Raw genomic sequence first — 24318 nt, forward strand, 5'->3', positions numbered from 1 at the left:
ACCGCCTCCGGGTACATGTACCACCTCCGAGTGCCCGTACCGCCCCCAGGTAGCTATACCTCCTCTGGGTGGCTGTACCGTCTCCGGGTGCCTGTACCTCCTCTTTGTACATGTATCTCCTCTCTGTGCCTGTTTTGCCTCTCCCACCCCGCCTCAGCCTGACACCTCACCCTCCTGTACTTGTCCCTCTCACAGAGTAGACAACAATCACTTACTCCTGCTGATGATCCATGTGTTTCGAGAAAACGAAGAGCAGCTCTTCAAAGTAAGTCCCAGGAACTCAGAATGAAGAATGAACGAGAGCCAGCAAGGCCGGGCGGGCGAGGATGGGCCACTGAGCTGGTTCAGAGGGCGGGGCGTGCTGCCGGGGGCGGGGCAGGGTGGGAGCCGCAGGGCCTGACCCGCGCTTGCTTTGGGCTGCAGATGATCCGGATGAGCACAGGGCACATGGAGGGCACACTGCAGCTGCTGTACGTGCTGCTCACCGACTGCTACGTGTACCTGCTCCGAAAAGGTGCCTGCCGCCCCTGTCCCCAAGCCCCCCACACACCGGGTGTCTCAGCTGCCTGGCGGGTGGTGATGGAAACACTCCAGCGGAAGGTGTCCCTAGCAGTCCCAGCAGCCCCAAGACATGAGCCTGGAGCCTCCTCTACATGAGCACTCATGTCCTCTTCCACTTCAGATCACAGGGCACAGGCTGGTCTTCTGAGAAAGGGGCCAGACCTTAGAAAATGGAGCGGGGGGAGGGAAAGAGGCCACTGTGGGTAATAAGCATTCGGGTCTCCTCTCTTAGGGGCCACAGAGAAGCCATACCTGGTGGAAGAGGCCATTTCTTACAATGAACTTGACTACGTGTCGGTGAGTTCAGACTTGACAGTTGGTGTTTGCTGTAGGGCGGGGCTCCTCCGGCCACCCACCCACCCACAGGGCCGCAGAGCAAGGCAGGACCCCTGCCTCAGCCCTCCCGGCCAGGGGCCAGCTCATCTCTTGAGCAGCTTCTGTCCATGGTGCCAGGATAAGAGCCAAGCCTGAGGATGCCTCTCCGTCTGCCGTGTTTCTGACTCTCCCTCCCTAACTCGGCCAGGGTCCTGGGCCTCTGGAGCTTTACCTCGTGGCAACCCCAGGGCATGCTTCCTCCCTCCCCAGCCGGCCCTCAGTCTGGCCATGGCTGCCTCTTCTGCCAGGCAGCAGCCAAGCCCCGTGTGCATGTAGGGTGTGGTTTCTGGCAGGTGGGCCTGGACCAGCAGACGGTGAAGCTAGTGTGCACCAACCGCAGGAAGCAGTTTCTGCTGGACACGGCTGACGTGGCCCTGGCTGAGTGAGTGCCGCTCCCCGCCATCCCCTGAACCGGAGAATCGGCATGGGCCCCTGGGGGGGGGGGTCGTGCCCTGGACTTCCCGCCGTCAGGGGTGGAGGGTAGGAAATGGCTTAAAAAGAAGGGAAGAACAGAGATATGTTCCCTCGGGAACCTGCAGTCTGGTCAGAGGCATGGAGATGAACAGACAGGCTGAGCAGTTAAGTCACGGTCAACCCCGGTGACCAACAGAGAGGAAGGGGGCTGGCATGCGTTACCCAGCAGGAAAGGAAGCACATGCCTTGCTGCCGGACCCTAGTGTGTCCCCACGGACTGCCACACGGAAACTGCACGTAATAAGATTGTACTGTTGTCCAGGTCCAGCCATATCCCCTGGTCCAGTCTTCACTCACTGTCAAAACCCGAGGCCCCTTGGCCATTGGCAATAGTTAAGCCTTTTCCACTCACAAACTAGATGACCGTGTTCTGCGGTCACATCACTGCTCCTCCTGCTGCCTTGGGCTCTGGTGCCAGCCAGGTCCCTCCCCCAAGATTCTGTGACGCATGAGGCCAGGAGCCCTGGGCAGTAAGCCCCGTCCGTGGGAGGGGTGGGGGCCGCCCCAGCCTCTGACAGCAGGTCCCCCTTGTGCAGGTTCTTCTTGGCTTCTCTGAAGTCAGCCATGATCAAAGGCTGTCGAGAGCCACCCTATCCCAGCATCCTGACTGATGCCACCATGGAGAAGCTGGCACTGGCCAAATTCGTGGCCCAGGAGTCTAAGTGTGAGGCAAGAAACTGGGGAGGAGGGGTGCTGTCCCTGAAATGCCAGCCCTGGTATTAGTGTCAAGAGGTACAAGTCGAGGTCTTGAGCATTTCTCCATCACCCCCTCCCCACTTGGGGTATGTCCTTGCTTTCTCAGTAGCCGCTTCTCTTTTTTTCCTTTTTAATCTGAGGACAGTGAAACAAGGAAGGGCTGAGGATGGAAGAAGCAGGAGAGCCTGGGTGGGGCTGCTCTGGCTCCGTGGGAAGTCAGAGACATATTCCCGGGGTTAGCCCCCCGGGCAAGCTGTGACCTCCCTGGGCTCCCTGGTTGCAGGTCTCCCGGGGACCCTCCAGGTTTAGAGAGGCACACCTTTGGGGGTAGAAGGGGGAAGGGAAAGGTGTGGGTGTGCTCCCAGGAGGGAGAGCGCCCCTCACTGGCCACTTCTGGTGCTGGCCCAGACCTCACATCTCTGTCCTCTGCCCCCTCTCCAGGTGACCGCTGTTACTGTGCGCTTCTACGGGCTTGTACACTGGGAGGACCCCACGGACGAGTCCCTGGGCCCTGTCCCCTGCCACTGCTCACCCCCCGAGGGTGCCATCACCAAAGAAGGCATGCTGTATTACAAGGCGGGCACCTCCTACCTGGGCAAGGAGCACTGGAAGGCTTGCTTCGTGGTGCTCAGGTGGGAGCCCCGCCTGCTCCAGCCTCTCCCAGGGCTGAGGTTGTGGGCTGTCAGGTCCCCAGTAGGGAGCTCTTTGCAGCAAGCCACTGAAACAAAGCCCCAAGGGGGCGGCTCCCTCCTCCAGGGCTCTGGAGGATACAGTTCCGGGGTTATCAGAGCTTCTCTGTAAAGCCAGCCCTCTGGGGGGCCCAGAGGAGCCTGCTAGGATGGCTCAGGGGAAGACCGAGGCTGGGCTGCCTGGAGCCGTCCCCATGTCCCCATGTACTGAGGGAGCAGCGCTCCCTGCCGTCCCTCTGCAGTTCTTCACCCTCCCTGCCATAGAAGACAGGCCACCCCCCCACCTCCTTGGCCTCTGGGGTTCAAGGCTTCAGCTCCTGGGGAGTCCCAGGGATCTGGGTTCCACCTGGCCCCATTTCTGGGACAGGCCTCACCTCTGCCATGTCGTGCCCCTGCAGCAACGGGATCCTCTACCAGTATCCTGACCGCACCGATGTCACGCCCCTGCTATCAGTGAACATGGGGTGAGTGGCCCCCCTCGACCTCACCCCATCTGGCAGCCCTGACTGTGCTCTGAGGCCTGCTGAGCTCAGAGGACTGCAGGAACCCAAGGGAGAGGAGGGGAGAAGAGGGGAGGAGAGGCGAGACAGCATCCTCTCAGGGAAGCAAGAGTTTCTTCTTGCCTGGAAAGGGGCTGGTCTCATAAGGGAGGCAGGCCCCCAGTCTGACAGGGGAGGCAGGCCCCGGTCTGACAGGGGAGACAGTCCTCGGTCTGACAGGGGAGGCAGACCTCAGTCTGATAGGGGAGACAGTCCTTCAGTCTGACAGGGGAGGCAGACCCCAGTCTGACAGGGGAGGCAGACCCCAGTCTGACAGGGGAGGCAGTCCCCTTCGGTCTGACAGGGGAGGCAGTCCTCAGTCTGACAGGGGAGGCAGACCCTTCCCTGGGAAGCTCCTGACTTGATGGGGAGGATGGACCCACATACTTGGGGAAAACCCTGGGCCTGTGGCGAGGACATGAGAAAGTGCACTGGTCCTGAGAAGGCTGGAGCTGGGAGCTGCTCTCCCCCCTTGCTTGGCTGTGTTCAGGTCTCTAGAAGGATCTTGGAGGTTCTGGTGTTACACAGAAAGCAGGGGGCTGCCCGGCAGCTTAACTCCTTTTCTGAGAGCTGCAGGGGGCTGAGCTGGCTTCTAGTGCCCCCCGCCCTTGGGACTGTGGGGCAGGCCCTGAATCCACAGGCCCGGAGCCTCACCAAGGGCTCCCACCCCGAGCCACCCCCGCTCCCTGCTCCCGTTTCACCCCTCCTCCTCTGGCCCAGGGGGGAACAGTGCGGTGGCTGTCGGAGGTCCAACACCACGGATCGGCCCCACGCCTTCCAGGTCATCCTGGCTGACCGGCCCTGCCTGGAGCTGAGCGCCGACAGCGAGGCTGAGATGGCCGACTGGATGCAGCTCCTCTGCCAGGCTGTGTCCAAAGGGGTGAGCTGCTCCTGCCTCCGCCACTCACCTGGCCGCCTGACCCCATCCTGGATCCCTTCCCCAAACCCACACCAGCCACGGAGCAACCTGTGAGGACCAAGACAGGGGACCTCCAGGGGACAGCCCAGTAGGGACCCTGGAGCTCAGGGCCACCTGGGGCCTGAACTCTCCCTGTCACCCCACCCCCACGCTGAGGTGGGCGGGGCCTGCCTGACTTCTGGAGGGAGGGGCATAGGACTGGCTGGGCCGCTGGAATGGGGAGCTCCAGCCGGCTTCTCCCCACCCCTCTGCCAATGCCCGGCAGGTCATCCCCCAGGGAGTAACTCCCAGCCCCTGCATCCCCTGCTGCCTGGTGATCACCGATGACCGCCTTTTCACGTGCCATGAGGATTGCCAGACCAGCTTCTTCCGCTCCCTGGGCACAGCCAAGCTGGCTGACGTCAGCACTGTCTCCATGGAACCTGGCCGGGAGTTCTGTGTCTTGGTGAGCCTGGTGGGGGGCGGTGGAGGCAGGCCCTGCAGAAGGAGGCTGTCTGCTCACCTGGGCCCTGGCTCTCCCCAGGAGTTCTCCAGGGACAGCCAGCAGCCCCTGCCCCCCTGGGTCATCTACCTGAGCTGCACATCTGAACTGGACCGATTCCTGTCTGCGCTGAACTCAGGGTGGAAAGCCATCTACCAGGTACCGAGCTGCCCGGGGCCCTGTGGAGTGCAGCCGTTCCCTAAGGAAAGGAGCCCTGTGTGGCACAGACAGAGGCAGGGGTCGGGCCTGGGGACAGCACCATACCTGTAGCTCCAGAACTGACACGAACATTTAGGATTAGAGGGCAACCCTGACTCCCAGTGGTCCTGAGACTAAACTGACAGTGGGACCCAGGAGACACCATCCCTGACCTTGTGCTTCGGAGGGGCTGAGGCAGAGAGCTGTTCCAGGCAGGCAGGGCGCTCCCAGGTGTGCCCAGTGCGGAGGGACCCCACGGTCCTCACAGGTTCCCTGCATGGCCCGACACAGGTGGACCTCCCCCACCAGGCCATCCAGGAAGCCTCCAACAAGAAGTTCGAGGATGCCCTGAGCCTCATCCACAGCGCATGGCAGCGCAGCGACAGCCTGTGCCGCGGCAGAGCCTCCCGGGACCCCTGGTGCTGAGGCGGGGCCAGCTGGTGTTCTGGTGGACAGGACAGGGGCACCCTGAGCAGCACACGGGCACCACTGCCATCGGGCTGCCCGGGGCCAGGCTCCGGCCCCCCTGCCGCAGCCCACCCCCACCCCGGGCGGCAGAACCAAGTGGGGCTAGAGACAGGGTCTGTCCTTCCCAGGGATCCAGAGTGGGTGCTCAACACCCCTGGGCACCCTGCCCAGCGGGCACTGGAAAGCACCTGGGCGGAGGGTCCGAGCCCTGTGGGCTCCGTAGCTGCGTGGCCTCCCCAGAGCCACGGCCTCGGTCCACGCCATCTCTTCAGGATGGCGGTGAGGTTAACATGGACCCTGAGGGGAGCAGGAGGACTGGGAGGGTAGGGGTCCCCTCCTCCTCCTGGGCCAGAGACCCGGGCAGAGGCTCAGGGGGCCCCGGGGGCCCTGGATGCCCAGCCATCCTTGTTCATTTTTGAACAGCTGCCTGGCTGTGCGGGGGAGCTGGGACGCTAAGGCCTCAGTGCATGTCTTCTCACTGACTCCATCCCCAAGTGCACTGCTACCTGACTTCCCGGGCGGGGGTGGGGGCACGGACTGGCCCCCCCTGGCTGCCAGGGGGCCCTGCATGTCCATGGACCCCTGGCCCGCCTCTCCCTGAACCCGGAAGTGCCCGTGGACCCAGGAACGAGCATCTTCTTTCACCAGGAGCAAAGGGGAGGGAGGCGGGCTTGGAGGGGAGCAGAGCCCACCGGCCAGTGTCAGCGCTGGAGCCTCCGACTGTCCCCTGCTTGGCGAGAGCCAGGCCCTTCCCAAGAGCTTTGTCAAGGGCCCTCCGGGGAAAAGGGTCAGGTGGTCTGGGTTCTGTTTTTTAAAATAAAATAGATATATTATATTGCTGAGACTTGTCACTGGCTCTTTTTGACCACAGTAGAGGAGGGGCTCTCCAGTCCCTCTTCTCAGGCCCCCTGGCCCCTCGTCTTTGTTGCACAAATACTGTATCAGCTGCCTGCGCCAACGCTGCGGACCAGACCCCCCAAGGAGCACAGGCCTGGGGTTTCTGTCAGCTGCAGTGGCCAGGGGTAGGACACTCTAGTCCTGGAGCGTGTCTCCGTTACCAGGGCAGGGCACTCCTGCCTCCCTGACTTCCCTGCTCTGGGGGTGAATGCCAGCCTCCCCAGATAAACCCAGAAGAGGCCAAGCTGTGCCCAAGGCCTCTTGTTGAGTTACTGCCCTGGGGACTGGCTGGAGAGTGCCCAGCCTATCAGGTGGTGGGGGGAGCCATTCAGCTCCACAACCTCCAGGACCTTGCACCTGGGAGGGCGGGGTAGGCTCGGGAGGAGGCTGGTGTGGTGGCTACAGGCAGGGCGGCTCTGTCTCTGGTGTCGATTGGGACTAGGGTGATGCGGGTTGGCCCTGGCAGGAGAGAGCTGCTCTGGGGGCACAGGCCAAGGTGGGCAGGGTGGTATCAGCCCCCCGCCTGAGCAGCCTGGCACCTGACAGCAGTGCCCAGGGGTGGAAGGTCCCTTCTCACCAGGCACAAAGGGCCACTTCCATGCCAAGGGCTCTCTTCCAGAAAGCCACAACCCAGGAGGTGCTCCCAGGGGGAGGCACTAGTGCTGAGGGAGAAATCCATACCAGATAGGCCTCCCAAGCCACGGGTCACCCCTTGAGAACCAAAGGGCCTTGTTTTTCCTTCTCTTACCCACCCACGGGGCCCCCAGGCAGGGGGAATGTGGGCCACCTTATATTGAGTGCTGTTCACACATCTCTAATCCTCCAAAGGAGTTCTGAGGTGTGTACCGAGATCCCCATGTTACGAATGGAGATTGAAACCCAGAGAGAGGGAGTGATTGCCCAGGTCCCAAGCTAGCACAGCCTGGGAGTCAAGATCAGCCCTCCACCTCTGCTCTCACTGACAGGGGGACCACAGACTGTGGAGCCAGATTGGAAGACTGAGGCTGGGAAAGGGGACATCTTACAGGCAGTGGTGGAGGCAGGCGTGGGGTAGTTGCTGAGTTGCCCCAGTACTCTGGCCAGGAGCCTCCTGGGTCAGTTATCCCATGCCCAGGGCTCTGAGCTGCAGCAGGACTGGCTAAGCCAAAGGTGGGGCAGGGGCACCCGTTCTTTGCTCCACAGCCAGAGGGAGGGCAAGAAGACAAGAGGGATAGGAGGAGGTGTCTCAGCTGATTGGCACCTTCTTCCCACCCCCAATCTCTCCCGCTGGTCCTAAGTGACCTTTCCCCCAGATCCCAGGGTCCAGGCCCGGCCCTGCTAGGAGGTGTGGAGAACAAAGGCAGCTGAGATTGGTCAGAATGGGCGGGGGTGTGTCCCAGCCACAGACAGCTCTGGCTGCTGAGCAGAGCAGGTGGACTCTGGAGATAGATCAGAGCTGCTTGGCAGCCACAGGTCTGCCCGCGGGACCCCTGCCCTCCAGACATGGCTCCAGGCCCCCTAGATCCCTAACCCTGTGACCTTTCAGGGGTAGCCTAAGTGCTACCACCCCAAAGCCTATGCCATGCCCCTAACCCGAGCACAACCAGCCTCCAGCAAGGAGCACACAGACATGGAAACAGTAGCCCCAGCTGTGGACCTGGTGCTGGGCGCCTCTGCCTGTTGCCTGGCCTGCATCTTCACCAACCCCCTGGAAGTGGTTAAGACGCGGCTGCAGCTGCAGGGTGAGCTGCAGCCTCCGGGTACCTACCCTCAGCCCTACAGGGGCCTTGTGGCCTCTGTTGCCGCTGTGGCCAGAGCCGATGGGCTGTCTGGCCTGCAGAAGGGGCTGACCGCCAGCCTCCTCTACCAGGGCCTCATGAACAGCGTCCGCTTTTACTGCTACAGTCTGGCCTGCCAGGCGGGCCTCACCCAGCACCCAGGGGGCACTGTGGTCGCAGGTGCTGTGGCTGGGGCACTGGGAGCCTTTGTGGGGAGCCCTGCTTACCTGGTGAGTGCCTTGTCTCCATGCTCCCTCCAGCTCCCTCCTGGGCTCCCAATTTCTTGGGTTCAGTGGACAGGTGGGGTGGGGCAGGCTGGGTGGGGTTGCTCCCTGGAACCTCCCTGCCCAGGCCTGCGATCTGCCCCGGGGCACCAGGGAAGGGTGCCTTCCACATACAGCCCCCACCCAGGCTCTCCCAAGGCTCCAGCCCTAAGCCCTCGGTCACCTCTGCTCTCACAGGTCAAAACGCAGCTGCAGGCCCAGACGGTGGCCGAGATGGCCGTGGGGCACCAGCACCACCACCAGGTAGAACTGTCACTCCCCAGAGCTCCCTGGGCTGGGTGGGCTCCTGGGCTGGCAGGGGCTGCCCAGTGACCTGTATCCTCTCCCCACAGAGCGTCCTGGGCGCCATGGAGACCATCTGGCGACAGCAGGGCCTGGCAGGGCTATGGCGGGGTGTGGGCGGGGCTGTGCCCCGAGTCATGGTTGGCTCAGCTGCCCAGCTGGCCACCTTTGCCTCCGCTAAGGCCTGGGTGCAGGAGCGACAGGTGAGGGGCCAGGGACACCTGCACTCAGCCACACAGACACAGAGAGAGGAGGGCTTCCTGCCTCTCTTCTCCTGTCTGTCTGGGCCCTAATCCCACCTCGACATCTCCAGCTGGACCCTCACACAGGGAATCCCGGGGGTGGTGACAGATAGGGCCCCCTCAGGCCCCTGGGCCCAGCAGGAGGGGCAAGTCAGAGGTACACCCTGCAGCAGTGAAGGAACTGAGAGGTGAGAGGAGCTGTGGGGCCTGGTCTTCCCCCTCCCCTCAGCTCTTCCAGCCCCCAGGTGGTGGGACAGCGGGCGGAGGGCAGCTGCAGGTGTCTGCAGCCTGTGCCATCCCCACAGTGGCTCCCGGAGGACAGCTGGCTGGTGGCCCTGGCCGGAGGCATGATCAGCAGCGTTGCTGTGGTTGCAGTCATGACCCCCTTTGACGTGGTCAGCACTCGGCTATACAATCAGCCCGTGGATGGAGCTGGCAGGGTGAGCAGGGGACCTGGTGGGGAGACTGTGGGGAGCTGGAGAGCTCCCTCCCCTTACCCCCCCCCCCACACACAGCCAGAGGCACAGGCGCAGGCTGCAGATGCAAACACATTAATTCAGCTTGCGTGCTGAGCGCCTGCAGCCCAGGCACACGCGAAGCAGCTTCACACCTGCATTTTATTCCATGCTACACAACCAGCTTCATTTTCCTGAGGAGGAAATTGAGGCTCAGAGATATCAAGTCATTTGCCTGAGGTCGCCCAGCTGGTAATGGAAGGCCTGCACTGGAATCCGGGCCTGACCCCACGGCCTCGCAAACGCACACCCGCCATCGCGTTCGCTGGTGTCCTCCGCAGGCTGAGTCAGGGACGAAATCCATTCCTGTGCCACTAACCAGACTGAGCCCCTGGCACGGGGCTGTGGCTGTCTGAAGGGAGAAACCCCTTTTTCAGTTTTGCAACCTAAAGGGCCATCTCTGTAATGTGCCTAGCTTTGGGGTGTGCCTTTTCTGATGTGCCACAGAAGCCCTTACACACAGACACACCTGTTGTGCTAGCCAGGGCCCCACGGTCACTGTAGCAACACCTGCCCCGTGTCTGTCCCCAGGGCCGGCTGTACCGGGGCCTCGCTGACTGCCTGGTGAAGATCTGGAGGCAGGAGGGCCCCCTGGCGCTCTACAAGGGCCTGGGCCCCGCCTACCTGCGCCTGGGCCCCCACACCATCCTCAGCATGCTCTTCTGGGATGAGCTCCGGAAGCTGTTCAGTCAGGGCCCATGCCCCAGCACCTAGGCGGCTACCGTCACTCCCGCCTCCCAGTGCAGCAGGTCACCCCGCTCCGGCTGGGAATGGCCATCTAGAGCCAGCCACAGACCCAGGCCCTGCCGCAGGGCTGGGGAGAGTGTACACAGCTCTGGTCAACCCAGTCCCGTGACCCACAACCCCGCTCCAAATCACCACTCTCTCTGTTCTCCAGAAAGTTCCCCTCTCCTCCTTCTCTGTTCCCAGCTGCCTTGTCCCAGAGCCTTGCTGCTCCGAGTGTCACCGTGAACGGGGTCCCTTACTGGGTCAGCTCACTTCATCCTGAAACAACCGTGAGGTGATAAAATCCTCTCACTGGTGAGGAAGCCGAGGCTCAGAGGGCTAAGGGCTTCGACCACAGCGACCTGCACAGCCCAGAACCGTGCCCTTAACAAGGGCCAGGACCACGGGGGCTGGCGTGTCCCCGAGGGACCGCTGCACACGCACGGAGACCCTGGGTGTACCATGGGGCGTGTCATCATCTGTGGTAGTCGGCCAGGGCTGCCCTAACAAAGCGCCTCAGCCTGGGTGGCTGTTACAACAGAAAGTGATTTTCTCACAGGTCTGGAAGCCAGATGTCCACGGTTAAGGTGGCAGCTGAGTTGGTTTCTTCTGAGGCCTCTCTCCTTGGCTTGTAGGTGGCTGACTTCTCTGTGTGTCCTTCCTTCTGTTCCTGTCTGGGTCCTAATCTTCTCTTCTTATATGGACACCAGTCATATCAGGTTAGGGCCCGCCCCAGTGTCTTTGTATAAATTTAATCACCTTTTTAAAGACTCAGTCTCTAACCACAGGTGCATCCTGAGGTCCTGGGCATTCAATATATGAATGGGGGAGGGGGGTGCAGAACACCATTCAGTCCATCTCATCAACCAAGGGCATCACCGAGGCCCCCTTCGGCGCCCCGCACTGCGGGCATTTGCACAGATCCTCATGAGGACTCCGAAGGGAAGCCTCTCTATGCCTGAAGCCTGCCGTTCGGAGGAGACTGAGACCAGGACAGGGAAGCCAATCCTCACCTTGGCCCCCTCCCCGAGCTGCAGCCACACTCCCCTCATGCCCGGCCCAACCTTTGTGCTACAGAGATGGACACCCAAGGCCCTGGGCGGGGAGGACTGGCACAGGTCAGGCACCCTGAATCACCTTCCCTGCCCACACCCCGTGTCTCAGAAAAACTGTCCTCCAGGGGCACGCCTCCCAACACTCCAAACCAATAAAGTTTTCTATTTTGTTTACTTCAGCGACTCCCCTCTGCCGGCAGCCTCCTCTCTCCCCTCTCCCCATGAACACCCCCCCCCCTTTGGCTTCTTCACCCTGGGAAAGGAGGACCCAAAAGAATTGGGAAGTTCAGCCCAGCCCCGCCCTGTCTGACACAGGGGAGGCCTGCCCCCTAGTGGATGCAGAGGGTAGTCAAGAAGGGTGGCCCTGTGGCTGAGGGGGAGGGGCCCAGAGCTGGACCCCAACCTCAGAGGGTGGGGGGGACCTCCGCCCCCTCTCCAGACTTCAGGTGAGAGTACAGCCTGAGCTCAGGAATGTAGGAGAATAGACCAGACAAGGTCTGGGCTTCAGGAAGCCACTGTGTGGCAAGCCCTAAGGGAGGATGGGTAACGCGGGCACCAGGCTTGAGCAGGGACAGGGACATGCCCCTTCAGCCCCTGCGGTCCACACGTTTAACACCTGAGCAGTGCTCGGTCCCACAGCCCCTTAACCCTGCAGTCAGCAAGTTGAAGGCCCCTGGCTCTCCTCCTCCCTCCCTGCACTCCCTGCCCCAGGCCTTTGACCCCCTCCCAACCCCTCCCAGCCCGCCTCGCCTGCACTGACACCTTTGCCCCGTGATGTCAGTCTCTCCGGCACAGACCTGGCCCGAGGCTGGGGCTGGCTCTGGCAGCCATGTTCTCCCTGCCGTCCCTCCCCTCCTGGCTCCCTGGGCTCTCCACCCTTGAGTGGGGCTCTGTCCTCCTCCTCGACTCCTTCCTGCAAGGTGAGCGCCTCCTCCCCACACCCTCTGGGGCCTGCTCCGGGCAGTGCAGGGTGGACCCCAGCCATGGGTCTCCCAGCGCCTTAGGCTGCCCCACCTTTAACCCTGTGGAGCACCCCACCCTCCCTCCCGCCCCTCAGGCCTCGTCGGGGCTTGCGGAGTCTCCGTCCTGAACAGCCTCCTGAAGGTTTACTTCTTCGTGGGCTGTGCCAAGTGAGTGCCCCTCTCCCCGGCCCAACCTCAACTCCTTTCTGGCCAGGGAGTGTGGCTGGGGGCCCCGTGACCCCCTCCAGGGCCCAGGCTGGGTGGTCTTTCCTACCCTTCTGCCTACACCCACTCTGCCCCCACAGCAACCCAGAGCGGCAGCTGGAACAGGAATGGCTGCGAACCCGGAGGGCCTCGCTAGAGACTGTGCACCTGGCCGGGCTGGCCCTGATCCTGACTGTGGTGGGGACCAGGGTGGCCTCCCTGGTGGTGCTGGAGTTCTCCCTCCGGGCCGTCTCTACGCTGCTCTCCCTGGGCAAGGTGAGGCCGCAGGGAGGAGCTGGGTGTGCCCTGCCTGGTCCGGGAACACAGGAAGCTGGGCCTGCTTGGAGCACATCTCCTCACCACCTCCCTTCTGTAAGGTTGAGGCTAGAGTACAGGTTGCTTCCTGGGGTTGTGACCGCCAAAGCCAAGTGACCACTCAGTGTGGACATGGACACGACCCCAGGCCACGAAGATGCTAGTGGCAGCTCCTGGACAGCAGGAGCTTCCCATATGCTAGAAAGTTTAAGTACATCACCCCACAACCACAGGGGGTGAAGGTTTGTGTGATACCCATTGCACAGACGGGGAAACTAAGGCTCAGGGAGGATAAGTGGCTTGTCTGTGGTCGACAACCACAAGAAATAGGGTCAGGCTTTGAACCCAAGTCTTCAATGCTCTGAGCCATCACCCATCAGAAGGCACATGGGTCCCAAGTAAGTAATAATCATGATTGAAATTAAGCTGGAGGAAATTATCTCATTAGGGCTTGCCGTGAAGGCAGTATTCCCCCGCGTTGGGAGTGAACCTCGGGGTTCCTCTGGGTTCCAGCCTCCTATAGAATGAAGCGTCTGTACCCTGACACCCCTCGGTGTCCCAGTAGGGAGGGGAGGCCTGAGCCCCACCAGCGCAGCCCGTCTTCTGCCATCTCCCCCACCAGGGCTCCCGGGGCGCCCAGAGGCTGCAGCTGTATCTGCTGTGCCAGTACTCACTGGGCTGCGGGCTGACCTGCAGCCTGAGCTTCCTGCAGGAGGGCGCCGCTCACCGCACGCTGAACCTGCTGCTGGGCCTCGGGCTGGCTGCGCTGCTTAGCAAGGTGGCCCAGCGCCTCTGCCGCCACGTCTGCTGCCTCTATGAGCTGCACAGCAGCCAGCAGTACTGTGGGGTCTGCCTGGGCCTGCTGGCCAACGCGCACGGCCTTCCCCGGCTGCTGGGCCGTGCGCTTACTGTGGCCTTCGCTGTGAGCAACCTGGCGGCCGTGGCCCTCATCAACCGGGACTTCCTGACCACCTCGGAGGCGGTGCGCTTCTGGACGCCTCTCACCATCTGCTACACCCTGCTGGTCATCTACATGCAAGGTAAGGGCCACAGGCGAGGGATATGACCATGTAGGCCAAAACTTAGAGGTGAGAGAGCATGGCAGTCTCAAACAACTGAAAAAAGCTGAGGGTAGCTGTCACCCCAAGAGGGGCGGAGGCTGGTGAGATTCACAGGGGCCTGAAGGATTGCCCTCGTAGACCAGGCTGGGCAGTCTGATGAAAAGCCATTTCATGGCAGGGTTTTAAGCAGGGGTGAGTGTTATGGTCATATCTGGGCTCTAGGAAGAGCCCCTAACTGCAGGGTGAGGATGGAATAGACAGAGTAAAAATGGCAGGAAAAGGAAGGGCAGTCAGAAAGAGCAAACAGCAGGTACAAAGGCCCTGGGGTGGGAATGAGTTTGGCACGCTCAGTGAACAGCAAGGAAACGGGTAGGGGTTTGAGCAAGGCTAGGGGTTGAGCAAAGGGGAAGCAGGGATGAGATGAGGTTGGAGAGCGGGCATTGGTCAAATCGAGCAGGACCTCATAGACTAGGTAAGAGCTTAGAGCTTATTCCAAATGTTGAGGGAAGTGCTGGAGGATTACAAGTGGAGGAATGATTTCATCTCACTGATGTGTTTAGAAAGTCACTAGCTGTTGATTAGACACTTGAGTTGTAGGGTCAAGAATAGAAGCCAGGAGACCAGTGAGGAGGCTGCTACAAGAGATAAAGGTAGCCAGGACTGGGCTCGGGCAGTGGAGTGGCGAGGTACGCTTGGCTGGGAATCTGTTTGGCAGAGAGAGTTGACAGGTGTACTGTTGGGTCTGGACGTGCTGGGGAGGAGTCAGGCCGGACCTGCAGCTGGAGGCTGGCGTGCTCTGTCCTGGACACAGGAGGAGCACACTGGCATGAGACTCGCGTGTGGGCCGTGAGGCCTGGGAGGCAGAAGAGCCCGGTGTCCTGGGAGGTGCTGAGATTGGAGGGGAAGGCTCTCACTGGGGAGAGTCGGTAGGGGAGCTGGGTGGTCCAGCCTTGATCCTGCTGGACATCAACCTGGGGCACCGGTTGCGGTGGGCAGCGTGACAGGCAGCGTGTCCCCCACAGAGGAGCAGCGGCAGCACCCTGGCCTGCAGAGCCAGGTCCAGACAGTGCTGGTACGCATGGGTGGCCTCTTTGTGCTGCTACTGACCGTGGGCCGCTGGCTGGACCTCGTGGGTATCTTCATCTCCTTGATGGGCGAGATCTGGTGCCTGGTGGGCGTCCGCACCCTGCTTGACCTTTGCCAGATACAGGTGGGCACCCCCACCCCGGCACCCCTAGACACTGAAGCCCTGCTCCAGACGGCTCTAGGAGCCTCAACAGGCCCAAGTTTAAGATGAGCTGGGACAACCTCTCTTTGGGGTGGGGTGGGGAGCAGAGGGAGTTGGAATCCCCTTTCTCACCTGGTGTTAACCTTTGGCCTGTGCCCCAGAGGCCCTGCATGAGAGGAAGGTGTTGGATAAACGGAGACCTGAAGTTCCCCCAGGGGTTGGGGCATGGGGGGGGGGGGTGTTCTCCATCTCTCCCTCCTCACCTCCCCTCAGGATTTTCCATCCCAGAGGCCTTTGGTGTCAGCTCCAAGCCAGTCCCGGCCTGCCCAGGCCCAGGGGACGGCCCCCTCCTGACCCGCGTCCCTCCGAGAGGACTCCTCTGTCTCAGCCAGCCCGGGCTCAGCTGGAGGCCTTGCCACATGCCTGGAGGAGGCAGATTGGCAGGGCTGGCCCCACCTGGACCTGGCGGTGGGCTCTGGAGCCCCCTGAGGTGGAAGAGAGGGTTTGGGGTTCGGGCCCTCAGGAGGCGGGGGCAGCTGGGTGTCGCTGGGTTAACCCTTCTTTACTCAGGGCGGGTAGTGGACACCCAGCTCCACAGACTCGCCTGCAGAGGGGATGGCGATGGGGGAGGGGGGCATCCTCAGAGTGGCCCCGCCCTTGCTATCTTCATACACAATAAACATATTTTTCTCAACTTGTGCTTAGAATCACGAGCATACAGAGAGGGCAAGGACCTCACAGCACTTGGGCTCAGGGCAGGCGCCTGGGATATGTGTCTGGAGTTTAACATTGAGGTGGCCAAGGAGGTGGTGGGACGGACACATGGTCGCAGTCTTGGGTGGATGGGGCCTGTCCTGTCCCATCCTAGGCTGAGATACAACCGAAGGGAACACAATGCTGAAGAGGCCTTTCCTGGTCCTCTTGGGTCCCCACCCAACCCTGACTTGTCTCAGACCATGAGGATGCTTCCTGTTTCCGCTCCGTTCAGCCTGTGTCCCCTGCAGGGCCAAGCTCAAGGGAGGCCACAGAGTGTATGGAAAAACGTTGGGTACCAGCATCTCTGCTGGCCTGCTGTGTGCCCTTGGGGAGGCCGCTGTCCCTCTCTGAGCCTGTCAGAAGAACAGCTACCATGGGTTGGGTGCTTACCATGTACTGGACACTATGCTGAGCATTTTTATGATCTCATTTCATTCTGACATCAGCCCCAAGAGGTAGGTACTGTTAACCCTTTTTACAGATTCAGAAACTGAGGCTGAGGGAGGCTAAGTAACTTTCTCAAGGGCACAGAGCTAGTTAGTGGCAAGGTCAGGATTTGAATTGCATGCTTCCTGCTACCCTCTTCTTGTTGAGGAATTGAGGCCAGGAAAACTAACAGGTAGGCATGAGAAATAGGGCAGGTCCATTCCTGGCAGGTTCTAGAATGTGGTTCTGGCTACCTTGTGTCCAGGGTGGCCTGAGGCTCCGTCACAGTCATGTTGTCCTGGCCCAGACACCCAGCCTCACAGGGGAGCTTGTTTTCATGGGGACTGAGCTGGGGCCCTCTCCCGGGAGGGCTGGGGAAAGGAGACTGCCAGGCAGGGGGCTTCCAGGGGCTTGTGAGGGTCAGGCTGTTGGAGTGGCAGCGAGGCATCAGGGAGGAGGTGAAGGCTGGGGAGGCTTGAGGATTCCAGGCTCCTGGGGTCTCGCTCAGCAAAGGCCACCATGGTCACCCACAGGCCGCTTCGGAGCAGACAGAGGCTGGCCTAGGATTTTTTCACGGCCTACCTTGGGGTACCTGGGAGACAGGACCAGGCCGGCCCAGGGCTGGATGGGGTGGCTCCAGCTGGTTCCTCCCGGAGTGGCCACCCAGTTGACAGCTTGAGCCTCATCTCGGATCCCTTTGTCCTGCCCCCAGGAGGGGCCCCTTGGCCCAGAGTAGCTGAGGTGGGGGACGTAGCTATGGATCCCCCCACCCTCAATATAGCACCCAGCCCCCCTCCCCCACCTAGGAGTGCATTCAGTGTCCTCTGGGCAGGAAGCTTGCTCCAGTCTAGGAGGAAATGGCTCAGTTAGGTGGGCCCAGGGCCAGCTCCTTGCCAAACCCAGACTGGGCACCAGGTTCCAACTGTTCTGATGTTTTTGCTGGAAGGTTCCCAGCCCCCTGGCCCCCATACAGCCTAGGACCCGGTGGGGGGCTGGGCTGGGAGGCACTGGACTAGGCAGTCCTTTCCTTTTTATGGGCACAGGTACCGTTTTCCAAACAAGAATTGGGGCATGTGGGCTGGAACAGAATTCTTTTCTTATCTATTAAATTATTTTTGTGAAAAGTCTGACGGGTATAAAAATTAGGTCACTCTAAGTCCAGCATTTAGCAAATCTCCACACGAGACAAAGAGAAATGGGCCTAAGGCTCAGAGGACAGCGGAAATCTACCGGGCATGGCCTGGGACGGGGACATGATGCTGGGACTTGATTCCAGGTCCCACAGACGGTGAGAGCCTAGATCCTGGGCCCTGGGCAGTGTCCTCCTGAAGATGTGGGAAGCCAGAGCCCCCATCCCCGCTAAGAGGGCATGATGGTAGCCTCTGGGGCAGCTGGGATTGGGGTGAGCCAGCCACCTCCCTCGTGAGCCCTCCCACCTCTGGCTTTTCTGAGCTATAGCATCATCCCTGTGAGTGTCCTGCATTCCTTTGTCCATTCATTCACAAGTCATTACTGAACATCAGGTAAAGGGACAGAGGGATGGGGCTACCGGGCCAGGGAGGGTGTTTTTGTTATCTACAGCTGCGTAACACATGACCCCAAAACCTAGCAGCTTCAAAATAACAGACATTCATTGTCTCACTTTTCTGTATGGGTTGGGAATCTGGGTACAGCTTGGCTGTGGTCACTGGCTTAGGGTCTCTCACAGGCCACAGTCAAGATGTTGGCCAACTGCCCTAGCTGGTTGGCTTAGTGGTAGAGCGTCAGCCCAGCGTGTGGAAGTCCTGGGTTCGGTTCCCAGTCAGGGCACACAGGAGAGGCACCCATCTGCTTCTCCATCCTTCTCCCTTTCCTTTCTCTCTATCTCTCTCTTCCTCTCCTGCAGCCAAGGCTCCATGGGAGCAAGGTTGGGCTGAGTGCTGAGGATGGCTCCATGACCTCTACCTCAGGCAGTAGATTGGCTCCAGTTGCAATGGAGCAATAGCCCAGATGGGCAGAACATCGCCCCCTGGTGGGCATGCCAGGTAGATCCCGGTCAGGCACATGCGGGAGTCTATCTCTCTGCCTCCCTGCTTCTCACTTCAGAAAAATAATTAATTAATTAATAAAGATGTTGGCCAAGGCTCAGATGTCATCCTAAAACTTGACCGGGGAGGGATCCTATTCCAAACTCATTCACAGGGTTGTTGGCAAGATTCACTTTTTCTGGGCTGTTGGGCTGAGGGTCTGGGTTCCTCTGTGGCTCTTGGCTAAGGGTCTCCCTCAGTTCTTTGCCACATGAACCTCTCTGCAGGGCCTCTCACAGCATGACTGCTGACTTCCCTTGAGCCACCAAACCAGTGAGGGAGAGAGAGAAGCAGGACAGAAGTCACCGTCTTTTTGTAACCCAGTGTTAAAAGCAACATTTTACCGTTTTTGCGGTGTTCTGTTGGTTAGAAGCAAGTCGCCTTTGAGGGGAGGGGACTATACCAGGGTGTGGGAGAAGGTGGGGATTCCTGGGAGCCGCTTTAGAAACTGCCTTCTACAGAGAGCTTTTAGCTGGACTGGGAGCAAGCCCGGTAAAGTGCTGAGGGAAAAACCTGCCCAGCTGAGAGGACAGCACAGGCAAAGGCCCTGGGGTGGGAACAAGCTGGGGAACGTTAAGAACAGCAGGAAATTGCCTGACCTGTGGTGGTGCAGTGGATAAAGCGTCAACCTGGAAATGCTGAGGTCGCCGGTTCGAAACCCTGGGCTTGCCTGGTCAAGGCACATATGGGAGTTGATGCTTCCAGCTCCTCCCCCCTTCTCTCTCTCTGTCTCTCCTCTCTCTGTCTCTCCCTCTCTTCTCTAAAATGAATAAATTAAAAAAAAAAAAAGAACAGCAGGAAATTTAGCATGGCTGGAGCACTGCAGGGAAGATGAAGTGTCAGGCGCGATGTCAGATTGCTCAGGGCCACGGTGAGAGTTAGGCCCCATGACTGGCAGCCGCCTGAGGGTTTGCATAGGAGGTGATGTAATCTGACTTACATTTTTAAAGGAGTCCCCTCCTTACTCTGGCTGGATAGCTTGGTTGGTTGGAACATTGTCCCGAAGTTCAGAGGTTGCCGGTTCAATCCCCTGCCAGCTCTATGTTCCTATCTCTCTCTCTCTCTCTCTCTCTCCTTTCCTCTCTCACTGAAATCAATAAATAAACAATAAAGGATTTCCCTCCTTGCTGTTTTTAGAATAGACAAGTATAGAAACAGTACACTAGTTTGGAAACATTTGGAGTAACCCAGGTGAGACGATGGTGGCTTGGACCAAGGTGGTAGCCATGGAGATGGCCATAGGTGGTTGGATTACGGACATATTTTGAAGAGTTGATGGGATTTCCTCATCAGTTAGATTCAGGCTTGAGAGAAAGAGGAATCCAGGGGTTCTTCCATTTTTTACCTGAACAACGACGTGAACGAGATGGGGGCCCTCTGGGGGCAGAGCGGGTTTATCTTACACAGGTGTGGTCAGCCTTGAAGGAAGGTCCAGGTGCCGGGAGGTGTGTGGTGTGGTCTGGCGAGTTCCCTGGCCAGTCAGGAGGTGGGGAAGCCCAGCCAGGTCTTACGGCTCCTGAGTAGAGGGGTGAAGTTCTCAGTGGCAGAGAGGCTGTAACAGGTGAGTGGGGCGTCCATCACGCAGGTTCATGGGAGGGCTTTGGCATCCCCCCCACCCTGTCTCAGAGCAGCAGGAGCCCCAGAAGGGCTGTGGAGGGGCGGGGGCTGCAATGACCACGTGCTCTTTAGCGAGATGGTCTGGCCAGTGTGCAGAATGAATTGTAAGGAGTGAGAGCAGAGCCAGTTCCATTTAAGGGCCCCCTTTAGGAAAGAGAATACAATTCGTATAGAAGTGAACATTGATTGAGAATAAGACAGAAAAAAAACACTACAGATTGCTGGAAGGCGGGCCTGGGAGATGTGGTTGGTTCCCCTGACACATCTCTGGGCAATCTGCCAGGAGCACTAATGGAAAACACCCAGTGCAACCTGGCTGTGCCCCCGCCCCAGAGCACTCCGTAGCTCCCAGCTGCCCCAATCCTCACGGGAGGGGGGCCGGCAAGAGCCAGAGGCCTGAGTGGAAGTTTCATTAACTTCACAGTAAGCCCACTCTGGCTAAGAGAGAAGTGGGGAGGCCAGCGGGGGGGGGGGGAATGTGGCAGGCTCTACCCACATTACACTTCGATAAGGATGGGTCTCAGGGCTTGGGGGTGCTGAAATAGACGCTGCCAAGAATGGAGGCTCCCAAGAAGGGGGGTTCAGGGAAGGGGATGAGATAAGTGGGGGAATAGGGGCTTGGCCTTGACAAACAGCCAAGGGCTTGGGGCAAGCTCAGGGACCCTCCAAAGCGACTGACACCAGGACTTCTTCCTCTGCCTGCAGAAGGGGTTCAGACCCCTCAGGCCTGGTGCCAGAAAGAGCCCAACCAGCCCACTGAGCCACAAGCTCTCTCCATGACCCACTCCACCCTTCCTACTGGGCTGACTTCTGAGCACATAACCTGGCCGTGGAGACCAGCAGGTCTGTTTAGAGTTAGCTCAGGCCCCTGGACCAGGAGCGGATGAAGACCCAGATATTGTCACAACAACCAGGTCTGGAAGGCTGGGCCCCCTGCCTGGCCCAAGGAGACACAGGCGGGGGCCCAAACGTGGGGGATTCCACGTGGCTACTATTGTGGCTCAGTTAGTTCCCCCTTGGTTTTTGAACATTTCTCTATGAGCTTGAACTGTTCAGTATAGGGACTTGGAGCTAGACTCCCAGGGTTTGAATGAAGCTTACTAATGGATGTGACCTTGAGCAAGTTATCCTCTCTACCTCAGTTTTCCCATTTTTGTTCAGTGGACAGAACAAGATGATGGAAGTAGGGCTTAACCCAGAGCCTGACCATGGCCTCTAGTGCCCCTCATCCCTGGAAGAGACTGCAACTCAGTCTTAACCATGCCTTTCTGATGTGAAGGGTCAATGAATACATTTGAGTAAGGGAACAGGGAAAGAGACATAGCAGAAACCAATCTGGGGGGAGGAGGGAATAAGAAGTCTGCGTCCCCCTCTTGTCCACCCAGGTAGAAAAAGATGAGCACATTTCCTTTCATCTGCAGAAAGCTGTTAATACGACAACACTCCATTGAGGACTTACAACCCCATGCTATGCATTTTTTTGTATTCCCCCGGCCTTCCGAACAACCTTGTGAGGAGTTGATTATTGTTTTCTCCCCAGGAGAAAACTCAAGGTTCAGAGAGATTAAGTGACTTGCTCAAGGTCACAGAGCTAATAAGTGGGGGAGCCAAGATCCAAATTCAGGTGGGTCTAACTCCAAAGCCCCACGCACTACCCTTTACAGACTTCTCACATGATTTGCATATCAGCTGCTGAAGACCTACTCGTGCATTTTGTAAGGATTACTGAGCCGCCCTGCTACATGCCGGGCATTGTGCTGAGTGCTAGAGACTCAGAGTAATAAGACATAGCCCTGTCCCCATTCTGGGAGGAAACCATATTGGTACAACCCCACAGCCTCGGGATATATCCAAGGGATTGAAATGACTCCTAAGCCTACCTAGAGGAATCAGGGTAGCTTTCTCAGAAGTGGTGATAAAGGTGCAGAGTTGGCAGGAGAAGGAGCTGACCCGGACCAATAGCCTCACCAGTCTTCATCGTGATTCTGCTTTAAGCAGAAAAAATATACTTTTGCCCCGTTGGTTCAATTCTAGGGCAGGCACACATAGGAACACATTGATGTTTCTGTGTGTGTCTCTCTCTCTCCTTTTCTCTCTCTCTAAAATCAATCAATAAAAATTTTAAAAATAATAAAAATAAAAGAAGAAATAAATTTCAAAAACAGAAATACAGTTTTAACTGGTTTAATAAAAAGCAAGAAAAAAGAGAATGCATTGACTCCAGACATGGATTTCAGGCATGGCTGAATCCAGCAGCTTAATTAAGACAGAATCAGTTCCTCTCTCCCTCTCTATCATCTTTGCTCTCCTGTCCTCCATGTTGGTCCAAGTGCTGGCAAAAATGGTGACTAGCTTACATCTTGACAACCTGGAAAAATACTGCCTCTTTCCAAATAGTTCCAGCCTGAGTGGGGGTGAGGTTCCTCAACAGAAATTGGATGCTGTTATCAGAATCTGGGACAGTGACGCTGGCTGATAGAAACCGTGATATCCGTGATATCCCTTAGCTTTTCTAGCAGGACCAAGTCTCTTCCTTACCTTCAGCCCTTTGTCCATCTCCCTGTAACATCCCGTAACCTCTCTCCTCTATACAATGGGGAAAGAAAAGGAACTCGCCCTTGAACACCCAATAAGGAGCAGGCACGTTTTTCCACATTTGTCCTATCAGATCCTCACAATGAAGCCACAGGGTGGTACTGCTACCCCCAGGTTACAAGAGGAATCAGGCTCAGGGAGAAGTGACCAGCCCAGGGTGGCACAGCTGAATTCATTCATAGATACTGATGTTGCTCATACCTGTGCTTGCCCCACCCCTGCCTCTGAGACAGTATATGGGGAGGGGCGCCCACTTTTCTGTACTCATGCACCCCTTGCACTGGGCTCCACACACAGTAGGTGCTCAGGAAATAAGTGTTGAACTGACTTGACACCAAGCAGGCAGAGCAGAGGATGGAGGGAAGAGAAGGAACAGAGCCAGGGCTGGGAGGCCCGGGGAGGGGGGGGCGCTTCTGAGGCTGTTTGTTAATGAGGAGGTACCCCCACCCTGACCCAGATGTACAACTTCATGCAGCTGCACATCTGGGCAGCCCTCAGCTGGGCTTGAAAGTTCTGCTCTGACCTGGCCCAAGAGGAGCCTGTCAAGGGGAAGGGCAGTCAGACAGATGCTTCCCTCCTTCGAGGTTCCTGGGCCCTCCAGGATGTTAGCTCAGGGAACCTTGTCTCTGTCCTCGGGTTTAGCCACAGAGCATAGGGGCCAAGTGAGCCATGAACTCAGGAAACCAGGCAAGGTGATGTGAGAATAGCCAGTGCTACCGTTCAGTGAGCAGGACACGGATAGGCCATGCTCCTGACCCCAGCAGTTCTGCTAAGGGGGCATTCACATCCCCATTCGAGGGCATCCAGCCCGGCTCCTATGTTACAGGTGACAAAATGGAGCCTCGGAGTGGGAAGAAGCTTGGCCAAGGTCACAGCCGGCACCAGACAGCTGGGAGTTAAGCCCAAGACTGACCTCAAAGCCCATGTTTCCCTACTGCAGGGGTCGGGAACCAATGGCTCGTGAGCCAGATGTGGCTCTTGATGGCTGCACCTGGTTCACAGACAAATATTTAATAAAAAATAATAATAATACCTTGGCCGGTTGGCTCAGTGGTAGAACATCAGCCTGGCGTGCAGGAGTCCCGGGTTCGATTCCCGGCCAGGGCACACAGGAGAAGCGCCCATCTGCTTCTCCACCCCTCCCCCTCTCCTCCTCTCTCTCTCTCTCTCTCTCTCTCTCTCTCTCTTCCCCTCCCACAGCCAAGGCTCCATTGGAGCAAAGTTGGCCTGGGCGCCGAGGATGACTCCATGACCTCTGCCTCAGGCGCTAGAATGGCCCTTGTTGCAACAGAGCAACGCCCCAGGTGGGCAGAGCATCGCCCCCTGGTGGGCATGCCGGGTGGATCCCGGGTGGGCGCATGCGGGAGTCTGTCTGACTGCCTCCCCGTTTCCAACTTCAGAAAAATACAAATAATAATAATAATAATAACGTTAAAAATATAAAACATTCTCATGTATTACAATCCATTCATTTCCTACCGCTCATGTTCATGGTTGTGGATGGCTGGAGCCAATCACAGCTGTCCTCTGGGACAACACCAAGTTTTTATTGGATAATGCGTAAGATACACAGGTTGTTGTATGGCTCTCACGGAATTACATTTTAAAATATGTGGCGTTCATGGCTCTCTCAGCCAGAAAGATTCCTGACCCCTGCCCTACTGCCTCCCTCCCCCTGTTCTTCTCATGGTGCTTCCTCATCTCAGTTTTTTTTGTTTTTTTTTTACAGAGACAGAGAGAGAGTCAGAGGGGTAGACAGGGACAGACAGACAGGAATGGAGACAGATGAGAAGCATCAATCATTAGTTTTTCATTGTGCGTTGCGACTTCTTAGTTGTTCATCGATTGCTTTCTCATATGTGCCTTGACTGCGGGCCTTCAGCAGACCGAGTAACCCCTTGCTGGAGCCAGCGACCCCGGGTCCAAGCTG

At 58.5% G+C, this 24318-nt stretch overlaps 3 protein-coding genes and 1 long non-coding RNA gene across 5 annotated transcripts in view; 3 read left to right on the forward strand and 1 right to left on the reverse strand.

Annotated features, from left to right (window-relative positions):
* The window catches only part of PLEKHM2 (pleckstrin homology and RUN domain containing M2), a 44571-nt gene extending 38329 nt beyond the window's left edge, over positions 1-6242 (forward strand). For both annotated transcript variants that reach the window (XM_066375157.1, XM_066375156.1), the window contains 11 exons: positions 196-265; positions 424-514; positions 794-858; positions 1230-1318; positions 1947-2079; positions 2548-2738; positions 3194-3259; positions 4055-4214; positions 4519-4698; positions 4777-4893; positions 5224-6242. In XM_066375157.1, coding sequence (XP_066231254.1) covers positions 196-265; positions 424-514; positions 794-858; positions 1230-1318; positions 1947-2079; positions 2548-2738; positions 3194-3259; positions 4055-4214; positions 4519-4698; positions 4777-4893; positions 5224-5358 — 1297 coding nt within the window. In that variant the 3' untranslated portion in view covers positions 5359-6242. The remainder of the gene's footprint in view (positions 1-195; positions 266-423; positions 515-793; positions 859-1229; positions 1319-1946; positions 2080-2547; positions 2739-3193; positions 3260-4054; positions 4215-4518; positions 4699-4776; positions 4894-5223) is intronic.
* Positions 2097-3246, reverse strand: LOC136399684 (uncharacterized). The gene is made up of 3 exons (XR_010750190.1): positions 3170-3246; positions 2698-2866; positions 2097-2425 (listed from the first exon to the last, which is right to left on the reverse strand). It is a non-coding gene; the product is annotated as an uncharacterized lncRNA (long non-coding RNA).
* A 1439-nt stretch (positions 6243-7681) lies between the features above and the next one.
* Positions 7682-11332, forward strand: SLC25A34 (solute carrier family 25 member 34). The gene is made up of 5 exons (XM_066375159.1): positions 7682-8284; positions 8516-8581; positions 8671-8823; positions 9168-9302; positions 9909-11332. Exons 1-5 carry the CDS (start codon positions 7859-7861, stop codon positions 10089-10091), a joined length of 963 nt encoding a protein of 320 aa, XP_066231256.1. The 5' UTR covers positions 7682-7858; the 3' UTR covers positions 10092-11332.
* Positions 11333-11921: 589 nt separating this feature from the next.
* On the forward strand, positions 11922-15609 carry TMEM82 (transmembrane protein 82). Its single transcript, XM_066375158.1, has 6 exons — positions 11922-12078; positions 12216-12288; positions 12426-12600; positions 13262-13679; positions 14723-14910; positions 15202-15609. The coding sequence occupies exons 1-6, from the start codon at positions 11988-11990 to the stop codon at positions 15280-15282; spliced, it is 1026 nt and encodes a 341-aa protein (XP_066231255.1). The 5' UTR covers positions 11922-11987; the 3' UTR covers positions 15283-15609.
* The last annotated feature ends 8709 nt before the right edge of the window (positions 15610-24318 follow it).

Source organism: Saccopteryx leptura, chromosome 3 (genome assembly GCF_036850995.1).
Source record: "Saccopteryx leptura isolate mSacLep1 chromosome 3, mSacLep1_pri_phased_curated, whole genome shotgun sequence".
Taxonomy (NCBI): domain Eukaryota; kingdom Metazoa; phylum Chordata; class Mammalia; order Chiroptera; family Emballonuridae; genus Saccopteryx; species Saccopteryx leptura.